Source organism: Nematostella vectensis, chromosome 1, assembly GCF_932526225.1.
Source record: "Nematostella vectensis chromosome 1, jaNemVect1.1, whole genome shotgun sequence".
Taxonomy (NCBI): Eukaryota; Metazoa; Cnidaria; class Anthozoa; order Actiniaria; family Edwardsiidae; genus Nematostella; species Nematostella vectensis.
This window is the reverse complement of record NC_064034.1, coordinates 4,117,318-4,131,156: the sequence shown is the minus strand read 5'-3', so window position 1 is coordinate 4,131,156 and position 13,839 is coordinate 4,117,318. Positions and strand designations below refer to the sequence as shown.

General features: G+C 40.2%; 1 protein-coding gene and 1 long non-coding RNA gene across 3 annotated transcripts; one reads left to right on the top strand and one right to left on the bottom strand.

Annotated features, from left to right (window-relative positions):
* Window positions 1–3,933: 3,933 nt before the first annotated feature.
* On the top strand, window positions 3,934–4,905 carry LOC116621153. Its single transcript, XR_004297348.2, has 2 exons — window positions 3,934–4,422; window positions 4,811–4,905. It is a non-coding gene; the product is annotated as an uncharacterized LOC116621153 (long non-coding RNA).
* Window positions 4,906–5,555: 650 nt separating this feature from the next.
* LOC5517113 (prolyl 3-hydroxylase OGFOD1) lies at window positions 5,556–13,798 on the bottom strand. 2 transcript variants are annotated; one of them, XM_001637093.3, is made up of 15 exons: window positions 13,533–13,798; window positions 13,416–13,435; window positions 12,788–12,936; window positions 12,300–12,346; window positions 11,998–12,098; window positions 11,801–11,893; window positions 11,703–11,729; window positions 11,491–11,582; window positions 11,107–11,235; window positions 10,617–10,730; window positions 10,315–10,394; window positions 9,686–9,845; window positions 9,023–9,176; window positions 6,341–6,402; window positions 5,556–6,044 (listed from the first exon to the last, which is right to left on the bottom strand). In XM_001637093.3, the coding sequence occupies exons 1-15, from the start codon at window positions 13,682–13,684 to the stop codon at window positions 5,889–5,891; spliced, it is 1,536 nt and encodes a 511-aa protein (XP_001637143.2). In that variant the 5' UTR covers window positions 13,685–13,798; the 3' UTR covers window positions 5,556–5,888. The 2 variants fall into 2 exon arrangements, with proteins under 2 accessions (XP_001637143.2, XP_032243020.2); XM_032387129.2 differs by having other exon boundaries at window positions 13,416–13,463; window positions 13,533–13,670.
* Between the last annotated feature and the right edge of the window lie 41 nt (window positions 13,799–13,839).

The following is a 13,839-nucleotide window of genomic DNA, read 5'->3' as shown; positions in this document are numbered from 1 at the left end:
TGATTCTATGATTTTATGCAAAAATAGAGCCCCTTGAGCTTGTACACAATCACCCCAGCCCCCATTGCGGCGCTCTTTTGTCGAAGCTATTTATCGATTTTCGGTTGTCTTCTTACACACATGGACTGTGCGTTTATGTAATCCACCCCACATGAACGATAAGCATGAAGTTTTATGGTAGAACTGAATAGTAGGGGTCTCTTCTTATAGTGTTCTGTTAGCTATTTTCAATCAGACAGACTAAAAGTATTTGATATGCAATAAAACTTTGGGATATAAGGGCAAACAATCAAACCTTAATCAGACTGATAAAGCCAAGATATTAAAATGAATGGTTTCCGCCGATAACGTGTTATCAAATGTGCTGAAGTTAAGAGCTCAATCTATTGCCATGTGAGTAAAACATCCGTCAACGATGTCGATAAGAGTCCGGTCAACGATGACGATGAGGGACCAGTTAGTAATGATAGTACAGGCGCGTACCCAGGGGGGGTGCAGGGGGTGCGAACGCATCCCCCCACAACGGCCGAAGGTCCACTTTCAGTTCTCAATAGACGTGCTTTTTGTAGACAAAACTATAAAGCATAAGCTAGTCCACTCTGGTATGTAGTCAAATCCGACAAAGTCCCGTGGAGATACTGCAAATTTCGGGGGTGGTCAGATTTTTATCAGAGAACTCATTCCCCTCCACCCTCCGGAAAAATAAGGTTCACTTTTTCGGATTTCGCCCTCCCCCCCCCTCAAGAAAAATCCTGGGTACGGGCCTGTAGTAGAGCGAAAAACCGACCAAAAAAACGCGATCCAGATGGGAGGGAGAGGGTAAGATAAAAGGTAAAAAGGACGGGTGTAGAAGAGGAGAAAGGAAAAGGGCAAATCAAAGTGGTAGCAGCAAGTACTACGTTTGGGTACACTCAGTCATATCCTTCGTCTGCCATGTTTCTGATTAACTGTCCTAGAAAGAGATGTCACCCATACATGCCACACGAGTCAAGAAAAGGCTGGAGAGAACAAGGCGGAAAGGCTGGATGACGTGTACACTGAATAAACCTCCAATTTACCTTTAAGATTCTCCAACATTCTATCATAATTAATGTACAGCTACAAGGACGTGTTTGTTTGAGTATTGTTTGTATACAGTATACAAGCTCGTGGTCAGAATTTGTTATTTGCATTTATTAGGTTCCCCATGAAAAGTCGAAATATATACTGTAGTCAATAAATAAAAGCCGCACTCACCTTGGCTTGAGTCGTCAAGAACTGCCCGTTTTTTACTTCGTTTTTTAAAATTTATCTAAAAAAAGGCAGACTAGAAGTGGTAACTAACGTTACCATCTAGGTAAAAGGTAGGAGAATGGTGATCTACCAAAAATGAGCGGAAATGATTAGTATTTACTCTAAATCTATGCATTCTCCAGACATTCCTACATATACCCCAATTGTATATGGAGCCCCCATATCCTATGTATATGTATTGTATTGCTTACTTGTATCTCTGACTCACCTGTAATCCAGTCTATACTGCGAAAGGTTGGTTTAAACTCATTATTATTATTAAGTATTATGGGAAAGAAGACTAATAGGGGATTCAGGCTTCAGCGGACACGCCCTAGGATTGAAACAGGAGAAAAAAAACGAACAAGAAAGAAAAAGGGAACCAAAACGTCTGACCAAGGAGGGCTTTTCCTCGGTGTAAGAACATCACCACTGGCGTCACAAGTCAGTATCGCATTTTTTAATTGCAGTTTAGAATTTAGACTTGTAAAAAAATAGTTTTGCATATTATATTTTAAAATTGGCAAAAAAATTATTTAGACCGATGGATCGTTAGATCGCCGGAAATTGAAATTGGAAACTGGTAGATCAGGCTACCTGTGTTATTTGGATCCAGTTTCCCAGGCTGTAACGGTCAAGAGGACGTTCTTACACCGAGGAACGAACAGCCAGAAGTCGCTACTTAAAACTAGAAGTTTCTAATAGAAAGTGAAAGCTCGGAGGACGGGACGAACATGTTTCAGTAGACGGGTTTTCGAAAAAGACCGCTGATCAGCATGAAATCAATATACAAATCAGCCGACTGGGAAGCCTGTGGTGTGGACAACAAAAATTGCATCCACTATATGAAACTCGCGCATGCGCTAAAACACCGCTGATCGATATGAAATCAATATACAAATCAGCAATCATTGTAAACTTTTATATTAACTGCACTCTTGTGCACCTTCGTTGTCTTTTTGGGGGCTTTATAAGTCACGCCTAAAGCTAAACTAAAAGCTAAACAGTTAAACAGCTAAACTGGAAAGTGTATAAAGCAATAGGACGAGGCTGGTTAGTAGAGAGTGTGCTTTGGGAACTGTCTATTTTTAGGTTTGCTGATATCATGTTGGCGCTTAGAGGGCAAACGATCAAGCCATTAGAACTGATAAGCCAGTAAGCCAATGATCAAATAAACGGGGTCAACCGAAAACGTTTTTTTCAAATGTGCTAAAATTATGTTGATAAAAAAAAGAGTTTGAAATGATGATAAAAAGATTTAGAGAACCCTTCGTGAGGAAACGAAATCTAGCTGGGACTAGAAGCAAAGAGGGCGTGAAAATAAGAGCGGGCAAGCGTGTTGTGTGCGATAGCCTCTTCTATACAAGGAGGCGTGGTGATAAGCGTACTGTGTGTGAGTGCCTCTAGCCTACGTGTAGCCGCTGACTCGCGAAATCCTCTCAGAGGATTTCGCGAGGATTTCGCGAGTCAGCGGCTACACGTAGGCTAGAGTGCCTCTACTATACAAGGGGGCGTGGTGATAAAGGGGGGGGCAAGCGTACTGTGTGTGAGTGCCTCTACTATACAAAGGGGCGTGGTGATAAGGGGGGGCAAGCATGTTGTGTGTGAGTGCCTCTACTATACAAAGGGGCGTGGTGATAAGGGGGGGGGGTGGGAGCGTGTTTGTGTGAGAGTGCCTATACTATACAAGGAGGTGAGATGCGATAAGAGGGTTAAGCGTGTTGTGTGAGTACTTTACAAAGGGGCGTGGTGATAAAATGGGGGCAAGCGTCTTTAGTATCTCTGTACTCCTTTTTTTTAAATGAAGAGAGGCTGGTTTAACAGAGGTACTGTTCCACTTTATATAGAAATAATCGAGACAAGGGAATAAACAAATCGAACTTAATGAACTTAAGAATAATGTGAACTCAAAAACCCCAAAATTAGACAATTTTTCAAGGAAAGACCAAAATTAGGTCACGTTTCCTTACACGACTTCCAACAAGAAGATCTAAATAGAGTAATAGGGAATGTAAATGCGTGAAAGGCGTTAGTGAGGATTTGCTCTCTTAAAATTCTTTTAATATCCTTTGTATGCTCCGCTTACTCAGCTTGTAATAAATCTCAATGGTGTGTGCGTGGAGCTCAGACAGGATTAAGAATAACTAGACTCAAGGAATTATCAGATTCTAACAACAACACCTCGTCACGAAACTTACGGGTGATGACTATACTGGGCTATCATGAACCCATGCAACACTTTACAGTAGAGCTTTTAATATGAATGATGAAGTCGTCATTGTTTGGGGCGGTATTTTCTCTTTTATGTCATTCTCGAAAGCGTTCCATCCTACAGCGCTATGTGAGCCTTGTTATCAACCTCCAACACCCAGCTTTGGTTAGTCAAAAACACAGTGCTTTCTTGTCCTCTAATGTATTTATCAAATGTCCCCTATATTGGCGGCCGCAACACACGCTTTACTCATTTTGTGTACGAAAACATTTTCTCGAGCGCAGTTACTTAACCCGGATTTTACTCGGAGTTCCTCTGTCTCTGTTCTTTGTTGCATCAAGGCTATTTAAATCATTAGTGTAAATACATCTAGTAATTCAGATTAAAATATATGACTTACTTGTGTATATGAGGTAATCTTTCGCGCAAGTTCAGCTCGTGATTGAGCTGCGAAATGTTTGCGCAGAAGAGAGATCATTTTCACGTCTTGATTGCGGTGATAATGAAAGAGTTCATGGCAAGAATTCACATTTTCTTCGCAGATTATGCACCCTGTTAACGTGTTTGGTATACAATTCCGATACTGCTTAATGTATGAACTATATGAACTAAACCTTTAAATGGGAAGATCTGATGCATGGGATAACGCAACTGAATGGGCTATGCAGTCCAACTTTGCCATATCTTGGAATTAATCGTTCAGACAAAGAAAACAAGCGAATGGAGGAAATTAACCTTTTAATGGCCTCCCAGGAGATGTGCTGCAGAAGGACTGAATCTGTCGTGTTGACGCTGTCCTTATCATCATTTGGACCTCACGCACGTGACCTTCACGTGCGATAACTTGAAATCCATTATTACTAGATGATAAGAGCATATCTATTATTGAAAGGTTTGATAGAAGATGTACAAACACCCTTGTTGTCAGTGGTTCAATGGTAAGATCAGCAAGAGAGGAAGCACCTCATTTGGTTTATATCCATAACCCATTCCAGTCTCTAGCTTTCATAGATCATGATGTATCCAGAATATACGAGATCAAAGGGGGACAACAGAATATACATCTACTGTTTATGTTAAATTTCAGTTTAAATTTTGTTATTTACTTTAGTTTCAAAACAGAAACTAATCGGATGGCAAGCCCATAGTTTTTTTTTTCCTTTTTGATAGTTTCCGTGGCCAGTTGGTCCTTTGCCTTTTCTCTGTTTGCTTGGTCGATATCTCTTCGATTTTTTTTTATCTAGAACTTTAGGCTTGTTGGATTTTTTCTTCCGTTTTTCATTACCGATCAGTCGTATATCTCAAATGGTTATTCCCTTTATACAGTATCTGACTGAAAGGCAAAATATGACGTCCATAAAAGGAGCCGTTTGCATGCGAACGTGTCAGACCACCGTCAGACCACTTGAATGGTTGAATAAGAAAAACATAAAATGACAAGGTAAAATAAATACAAGGTTGAAGGGTAGCACGCTTTCGCAGACGTTACGAGAATTAGCCCGTCGTCATAGCTCCGCTTTTCTGGTTATGACAATCAATCATTCTGGTGTAGTATCACAAGACAGTCAGACTAAACACAAGGTAAAATCAGATAACATGATGATAATGTAAGAAAAGCACCCGCACATGGTACCTTACCGCAACCGAGATAACACGGTCAAGAAATGGAGCCATTACCACAGAGCAATTAGACAGCGTCCTGGGCGCCGAAGGGAAATCGTGCCTGGGCTTCTAGTAATTGGGGGTTTCCGGGCTTATAAAACAAATAGTCGAACGAGTAAAACACGTTGTCATCTGTCGTATTCATTTAGAGTGAGTCATCTGGCAAGATGAGACTCGAGAGAAAAAAAATGTCGGGTTCCACCATACAACAGCACGAGCTCGGGTAGGTCTAGAGGGGCGTGAGAGAAGCAGGACGGACAGCACGAGAGTACTGCAGCGGATAAGAGAAAAAACTCATGTCAGAGACGCTATACTGTGAGCTTCGGATGAACGTGTTCCCGGCACAAAAAAGGGCGTGTCTTCAATGTTAACCGTGATTTTACCAATAACCATTATGTGCTGTACCTTCGTCATTTCAACACTCGAGTAGTGCGTTTATTTCGAATTTCGTACACGGTATTTTTAATTTACAAAGTAAAAAGTGCCTTTTTTCGTGATTCATAGACAAGTGATGGGTGTAGTTGTACTCCTTAAGTTCTATCTCTGGATGCATGTTAAAATTACTTATTCGATTTGTCTTTATGAAATTTATATTGGAGCCAGAGATTAGCACAGTATCGTCTTTAACTATAGTCCCTTGGAGTACAAATAAATTTTTACTGTTTCTTGTGTGCGCAATATTTATTGGCCCTATATTTGCGCAAGTCTATTTTGTCATCGTGGTATGGTTCCTTGCGCGAGTCTATTCGTAGTAAACCATATGAAAATCATAGAATGACTGCGATGAACCAGACGCGCCTTTCACTGACTTGTGGTTGACGTGTTTGACGAACTTGAGCGTTTCCATGTCTCGGTAGACGAGAGCGAGGGAGTTAGCGAAAGGAGACACAGATAGGAGCTGGAAAAAAAATAATCTGAGTGATTTTGCGAGTGCAGGTCCTGGGGGGGGGGGGGGGGGTACTTTGTAAAAATGTTCCATTGATGTCAAAATATACATGTATGCTGTAGTAAATAAAACAGCCGCAGTTCCATTTAGCCGCGTCCGCGAGATTTGCTGCGACAGATTTGCGATAGATTTGCTGGGTGGCTCTCCTCCCTACTCGTTGTCATCCCGTTATTTAGAAAATAAAGTGTTTTCTATTCGGTACAGCGCAGCGAATTAGGATGCCATGCGTGTGTGCCATACGTGCTCACCTCCTCGTCCTCACCGCTGACCAAGTAGGACGTATAGCCGCCGAACTTATCGCTGTCCCAGTCTACCGTGAAATAAAATGATACTATAGTTAAACTAATATGATACTATAGTTAAACTAATATGATACTATAGTTAAACTAATATGATACTATAGTTAAACTAATATGATACTATAGTTAAAATAATATGATACTATAGTTAAAATGATATGATACTATAGTTAAAATAATAATACTAGACTTTAAAACCTGAGTTACTTAACGTCTTCAGTACTCTTTCACGCACCTCGGAATTCATAACTTTTCTCGGGTAGCATTTTCTTTAGGTGGGCAATGTCCCCCATAATCTCAGAATAGAGCTATGGGGGTCTTTTAATTGGGATCTTACATGATTAAGTAAAAAATTCTGATTATTTGGCTTCTACTCAAAACATTCAATGTCTTCTCCCCCTATATAACACCTGGTTCTGATAAGATCTGGGCCGGGTTCCTAGAAAACAGGTTAACGCTAACCCAGGGATAAAAGCCTTTTTAATCCATAATCAAATGTCAAGATGTAGCCGTATTTATCGCTGGGTTCGCTAACCTGCATTCTAGGAACTTGACCCTGGCCTGCTCAGCAGTTGTCTCCTGGTGCGAGTCCTGTCCGAGCAAGTCGTGCTCGCATACAGAAAATAAGCTTCAGGAGGCTATGGTAGTCATGTAGTCCATGCCATGTACGCTATTGTAGAGAGGCTGTGGTAGTCATGTAGTCCATGTCATGTACGCTATGGCATAGAGGCTGTGGTAGTCATGTAGTCTATGTCATATACGCTATGGCAAAGAGGCTATGGTAGTCATGTAGTCCATGTCATGTACGCTATTGTAGAGAGGCTGTGGTAGTCATGTAGTCCATGTCATGTACGCTATGGCATAGAGGCTGTGGTAGTCATGTAGTCTATGTCATATACGCTATGGCAAAGAGGCTATGGTAGTCATGTAGTCCATGTCATGAACGCTATTGTAGAGAGGCTGTGGTAGTCATGTAGTCCATGTCATGTACGCTATGGCATAGAGGCTGTGGTAGTCATGTAGTCTATGTCATATACGCTATGGCAAAGAGGCTATGGTAGTCATGTAGTCCATGTCATGTACGCTATTGTAGAGAGGCTGTGGTAGTCATGTAGTCCATGTCATATACGCTATGGCAAAGAGGCTGTGGTAGTCATGTAGTCCATGTCATATACGCTATGGCAAAGAGGCTATGGTAGTCATGTAGTCCATGTCATGTACGCTATTGTAGAGAGGCTGTGGTAGCCATGTAGTCCATGTCATGTACGCTATTGTAGAGAGGCTGTGGTAGCCATGTAGTCCATGTCATGTACGCTATGGTAGAGAGGCTATGGTAGTCATGTAGTCCATGTCATGTACGCTATTGTAGAGAGGCTATGGTAGCCATGTAGTCCATGTCATGTACGCTATTGTAGAGAGGCTGTGGTAGCCATGTAGTCCATGTCATGTACGCTATTGTAGAGAGGCTATGGTAGTCATGTAGTCCATGTCATGTACGCTATTGTAGAGAGGCTATGGTAGTCATGTAGTCCATGTCATGTACGCTATGGCAAAGAGGCTATGGTAGCCATGTAGTCCATGTCATGTACGCTATGGCAAAGAGGCTATGGTAGCCATGTAGTCCATGTCATGTACGCTATTGTAGAGAGGCTATGGTAGTCATGTAGTCCATGTCATATACACTATTGTAGAGAGGCTATGGTAGTCATGTAGTCCATGTCATGTACGCTATTGTAGAGAGGCTATGGTAGCCATGTAGTCCATGTCATATACGCTATGGCAAAGAGGCTGTGGTAGTCATGTAGTCCCATGGTAGAGAGGCTATGGTAGTCATGTAGTCCATGTCATGTACGCTATTGTAGAGAGGCTATGGTAGTCATGTAGTCCATGTCATGTACGCTATTGTAGAGAGGCTGTGGTAGTCATGTAGTCCATGTCATGTACGCTATGGCATAGAGGCTGTGGTAGTCATGTAGTCTATGTCATATACGCTATGGCAAAGAGGCTATGGTAGTCATGTAGTCCATGTCATGTACGCTATTGTAGAGAGGCTGTGGTAGCCATGTAGTCCATGTCATATACGCTATGGCAAAGAGGCTATGGTAGTCATGTAGTCTATGTCATATACGCTATGGCAAAGAGGCTATGGTAGTCATGTAGTCCATGTCATGTACGCTATTGTAGAGAGGCTGTGGTAGTCATGTAGTCCATGTCATGTACGCTATGGCAAAGAGGCTATGGTAGTCATGTAGTCCATGTCATGTACGTTATTGTAGAGAGGCTGTGGTAGTCATGTAGTCCATGTCATGTACGCTATGGTAGAGAGGCTATGGTAGTCATGTAGTCCATGTCAAATAGCGATGGCAAAGAGGCTATGGTAGTCATGTAGTCCATGTCATGTACGCTATGGTAGAGAGGCTATGGTAGCCATGTAGTCCATGTCATGTACGCTATGGCAAAGTGGCTGTGGTAGTCATGTAGTCCATGTCATGTACGCTATTGTAGAGAGGCTGTGGTAGTCATGTAGTCATGTGATATACGCTATGGCAATAAGGGTGTGGTTGTCATGTAGTCTATTGTCATGTGAGCTATGGCAAAGAGGCTGTGGTAGTCATGTAGTCCATGCCTTACCTTCACAGCCGCAATACAGCATTATGTCCAATGCGAACTCCGCCCTCTCTGGGTCAGTGTCGTGTACAAGTGTGTAACTGCCATGAGACCACCGCCGAGCTTCACCACGGCACCGGGGGTTCCCTGGGGAGCTGGTACCCGCCCCTGTACCATCCTGGCAAGGCAAGTACGTGTTAAACCTGGACAAGTCCCATTTTTCTAACCGCACCCATAGAATATAGATAGTATTGCCTTTTGATTTCTCTCTTTTCTTGCGGCCTCTCATTAGCTAACCTTTCTCATCGTCTGTTTTTGCGTAGTTGTGGAGACAGGGAAACAAATAAACAATCAACATAGAAAACAGAATGGTTTTGAAGGATGATTGACGTTTAAAGAATCTGCCTTTGTAGAAGCTCAGTTGGAAGTATACAAAATATCACTGTTGTCCCTGTTTCTACAAATTGACGGTAGTTTCTCTCGTTTTACCACACCATCAAAAGTGACTAAAAATTTATTCACGGACTCACTTTTTGTTATTTTTCTTGATTTTGCAATGCTCTACCAACAAATGACAATCTCTTTTGCCCCTATTTTTTTATTTTGTATTGCCCTGGATGTACGCAAGACTGTTCTTAATGATTTAAGGAACAATTCCTAAAAAATGTCTAAGTATGTTCAATGCACCTGTGTTGCTTGTGTCGGACTTCTCTCATTACTTGTGAGAGGTGTGTCTGCCAAGTCGAGGCCGGTAAACGTGCGCAGTAGCTTGAACATTGGTAGGGATTTCAGCAATTTTTGCAGCTCGCATAGAACCTCGGGAAGAGAGTCAGCAGTTTCATAGCATCTTTAAAGCATCAAGCAAAGAAAAAAGGTCTGGTTGAATATCAATAAAATCACTGAATAAGGTATCCCCATCTCCCTACTATCCCCTTATGTCAGATAAAAAAAACTTTTGTTGAAAATAGTGACATGATGCACTAGCATCTACAATGTTAGCAAAATGGTGAACAGACACATTCACTCTAGGGTTTGTTACCATTTTCTTCGTTTCTGAATGATGTGTTTTGACCCTCTCCCTCCCTTCCAATCAAAATTTTAGACGAAATGTATGGGAGCTAAAATTAACCTCTCGCCATATCTTTTTTATTGGTGTCCCTCCTTTGAGTTGGTCCCCCACTTTTGAGAAACCCAGGCTCTGCCCCTGTGATGGCATCAAAGTTTTTAAAAACAAACCAAAAGTCTGCGAAAAACGTTATGTGGCCTGACAGTGTCATGAAAACGCTTTGAGTAAAACTCCAAGGGTAATATCTTACCGCTTATTTGCTGGCCCTCTGTGAGACCAAGTTGTTTTCTCAGATCTTAAAGCTTCAAGTACCTCAGTGTATTTATCATCCTATAACCAAACAACATTTAAGTTGATTAAACTTTATGCTAGCAACCCCTGAACAGGAGTGGTAAGGCATCCATGTGTCAGGGAAATTCATAAAAAATACTATGAGAAGGAGAGTGAGACCCTAAACATCTGTCTAAGTTGATAACTTTACCATTAAAAGCCTGAAAACACAAATTTTGTTGGCATAAGATACTAAAACACAAGAATATTATTTATATTTACCAAAAGAAAGTCTTGAAGCTCAACCTCAGACTCATCTTCAAATCTCCCCCTTATTTCTGTAACTACGCCTTGATCCAGGTAGAGAGGGTTGACCCATTTGACTAAGTGTTCATCCTGTAATATATAGACAACTGCATTACATTGAGCAATGAGAAAGAGATGATGTTTTATTTTCAGATAGAATAAAAAGAAGAATTGGGAAGCCATTGTTTAAGTGAAAGGCATAGATGGTGCCTCAGTCAGCAACCATATGACTTGTTTGACTCTTGTCTTATCGAAATTGCTGTGTTTTGTGGGAGGAATACCAGCAAACCCAAAGAAAAACCCTCTGAGCAAAGGTCATAGCCAAATAAATCAAAATAAAATTTCACATTAGCCAAATCTACAATTTCAAGTCTTTCTATCAGCTTTCAAGAGGAATTCTCCATAGTTTAGTTCCTCACGCTAAGGAAGCCATGTCCCGAATATCTACATCATACTACATATGTACCTCTAGTGGCATGGGGCTTATTGTTGGATTACATGGCTCTTTGTATGGCATGGGGCGCTCAGGTGCAGAACCATGGAACCAGCCACTGATTGACAGCCGAGTTTTGTCCTGCGATAACACCTCTGCAACCTGCAACCAAACAAGGTAATACCAATCCATGAATTTTAAAAGTTGGAGTTATGTGATGTTAAATGCAAACTAAATGTGACTTGCATTATACTTCCCATTTCCCCGCACATTTTTGTTATCAATTTCTTGTCTTGATTTAAAATGCTTGAAAATCTCTTGCATTGAAATTACTTGTCAATGAGGTCCAAATGTTTTGAAACAGCTAATTGGCCTACTGGGATTTTAAAGTAAAATGTATTTTGTAATTTACTGTACCTGATGAAAGGAAACAGGTGAGACCTCAAAAAAAGAAAGTGAGTTCCACTCGGGGACAAGCTTCTTCACAATTTTGTCTGGCTGTCCATGTTCTATCACGAGAAATACAAACAATTTAATCTTTACAAGTACTAGTAATTTCTAGTTATTGCAATAGAAACCTGAAATTTTCAGTAAGGGAAATAATAGAGGAAGGTATTAATCTTGCTTACCATCTACATCAAACAAGTCCAATGATCCTAGAAATTATAGAGAATGTTAGTTTATTATTATCATAAAATAAAACTTTAACCTTTGAAATAGACCAAACCTCCGTCACATTCTTGCCATCCTGGCGGAACAAGATAGAGGATGAACGCAACCACCCGCCCCTCCAGCTCATCATCATGGCAGAGGAGCACATCTAAAAGAAAGATTACTCTTTATTTTTGTACCAAGCAAGATCACATTGTTTAATAGATATCCATTGGGAGACGAGGTGCGGCTGTGTGAGTGTTCCTCCCTTACCTGTGTATTCATACTTTGCACATGACAGATCAACTTGGTCTGTAAGTTTCATGTCACATGTCTCCTGGAGCCACTTACGGAAGTCTTGGTAAATCAGATCTCTAAAATTAAAAGAGGAAAGCAGGATAGGTAATAAACTTAATGAAAAAATCCAAGACATAGTTGCTTTGTATACACGGAAGTTTTAACTCATTATATGGATTGAATTTCCTCACCAAAGACAGTAGGCTTGATTACCAGCCATTTCTAAAAAAAATACTTCATACAATTGAACATGTATTTACATACTGTAATCTATTGACCTTAGCAATGTAATATTGGAACTTGGTGATGTCTTCAAATCATTGCTCTGTGGAGGAAGAAAATGTATTAACTGAATATAATGGATGTGTAAAAGCTTGGAAAGATCTGACAATAAAAACCAAACTTGCCAATTGCAAAGGTATTGTTATGTATCATTTTTTTAGGAAAAGAGTAGAAAACAATTAATACATTTAAATAAGAGTGAATACCACACATGAAATGTTTCTTAAATTCATAGATCCCCAACATTCAAAGTAAATACAGCTACAAAGTGGGACCTGAATCTTATGTTAATTTTACAGTTGATTTATATTATACTTTCTCTAGTTTACTTGCAAGTAAGATGTATATATGTTACAAAACACTTAATATTTTACAGAACCTTAATTTCACACTTCCGTGGACAAAGAAAGAAAGCACCATGTATTATTTCCTTTCTCCCAAAGCATATGGTAAAATGCTGGTTCTACTTCACACAATACAATACCTGTTGAAATTTGTAGAGATCTACTGACTTTTGATTGAAGTCTAATTTCATCAACTCCTCTTTTAGCTCCAAAAGGTAGCTTTCATTTTCTATGAAGTTTGGTAAAACACAGCACTTGAAAGGCTTGTCATGAATTATCGCATCATTTTCTGGGAAAAAAAATAATAATCAGAGTTTATTTTTGCTGGGTAGGAGTGCAGTGTCCCGCCATGGTAGACAAACATTAGGTTGGCCATCACCACCGAAGCACAAGAAACTCAGTGATCTTGATAATGGGTCTTTTTTATTGATAACATCAGAGCAATCATTCAGACGTCTCCTTTTCAATGAACATGTGTAAAGTTTCAACAACCTATTCAAACCGGAGGCAATGTTTAAGTATAGATATATTGGGGCATCATTAATTCCTTTAACTCTAGAAAAACACCTGTATGCTTTGCAGCCTTTATGTTTAATGATGATTGCTTGCAAACTAGCACTTATGTTTGTATGACACTTATTGCCAGATTAGTTTTTTACTCTAATGAATTTATTATAACTTAGGTAATATCAATACACTTCCCTGGTAATATAAAAGATCAAATATAGAGAGGTTCTACATTGAATAAGGGTAATGAAATTAAAATACCTTTGAAATATTTGTTCCCTCTGAAAAACAAAAGAGTTCGATTATGTGCTGCAAAGAAACAACAACAACTTCTCAATCATATCCAAGTGAACAGTAGAGTATTCATTTTGTTAATACCTGAAAGCATTTGAGAATCTTTCCTTGAAACCCTCTTTTGTCAAGTATTTACCAAGCAAGCTGCCAGCTCGCCTTTTCTTAGCTTTAATAGGACAGTCTCCTGAATCGTTTGCCTCATTAGGTTTAGATCCAGCGTATTTCTCGCAGTCCATGTTGTCTTAATGGTTTATCGGAGAAAGGTATAGTATCTTTCAGTTTTTAGTAAAAAAAGCACTTTGTTCATGTGCTTGGAAAGAAACCCAACAGGCGTTCCCCGATAAACAGGACCCCCGCCAACAACAGAGCAAAAACGTTATCACTTTGGGTT

What these genes read in the sequence shown, in the direction of transcription:
- LOC5517113 (XM_001637093.3), bottom strand. Translation starts at nt 13,684, where the DNA reads ATGGACTGCGAGAAATACGCTGGATCTAAACCTAATGAGGCAAACGAT. An exon ending in AGAGGGCCAGCAAATAAGCG is followed by an intron (nt 9,846 to 10,314) that starts GTAAGATATTAC and finishes GATGCTTTAAAG; the next exon opens with ATGCTATGAAACTGCTGACT. An exon ending in GCTGTATTGCGGCTGTGAAG is followed by an intron (nt 6,403 to 9,022) that starts GTAAGGCATGGA and finishes ATTTCACGGTAG; the next exon opens with ACTGGGACAGCGATAAGTTC.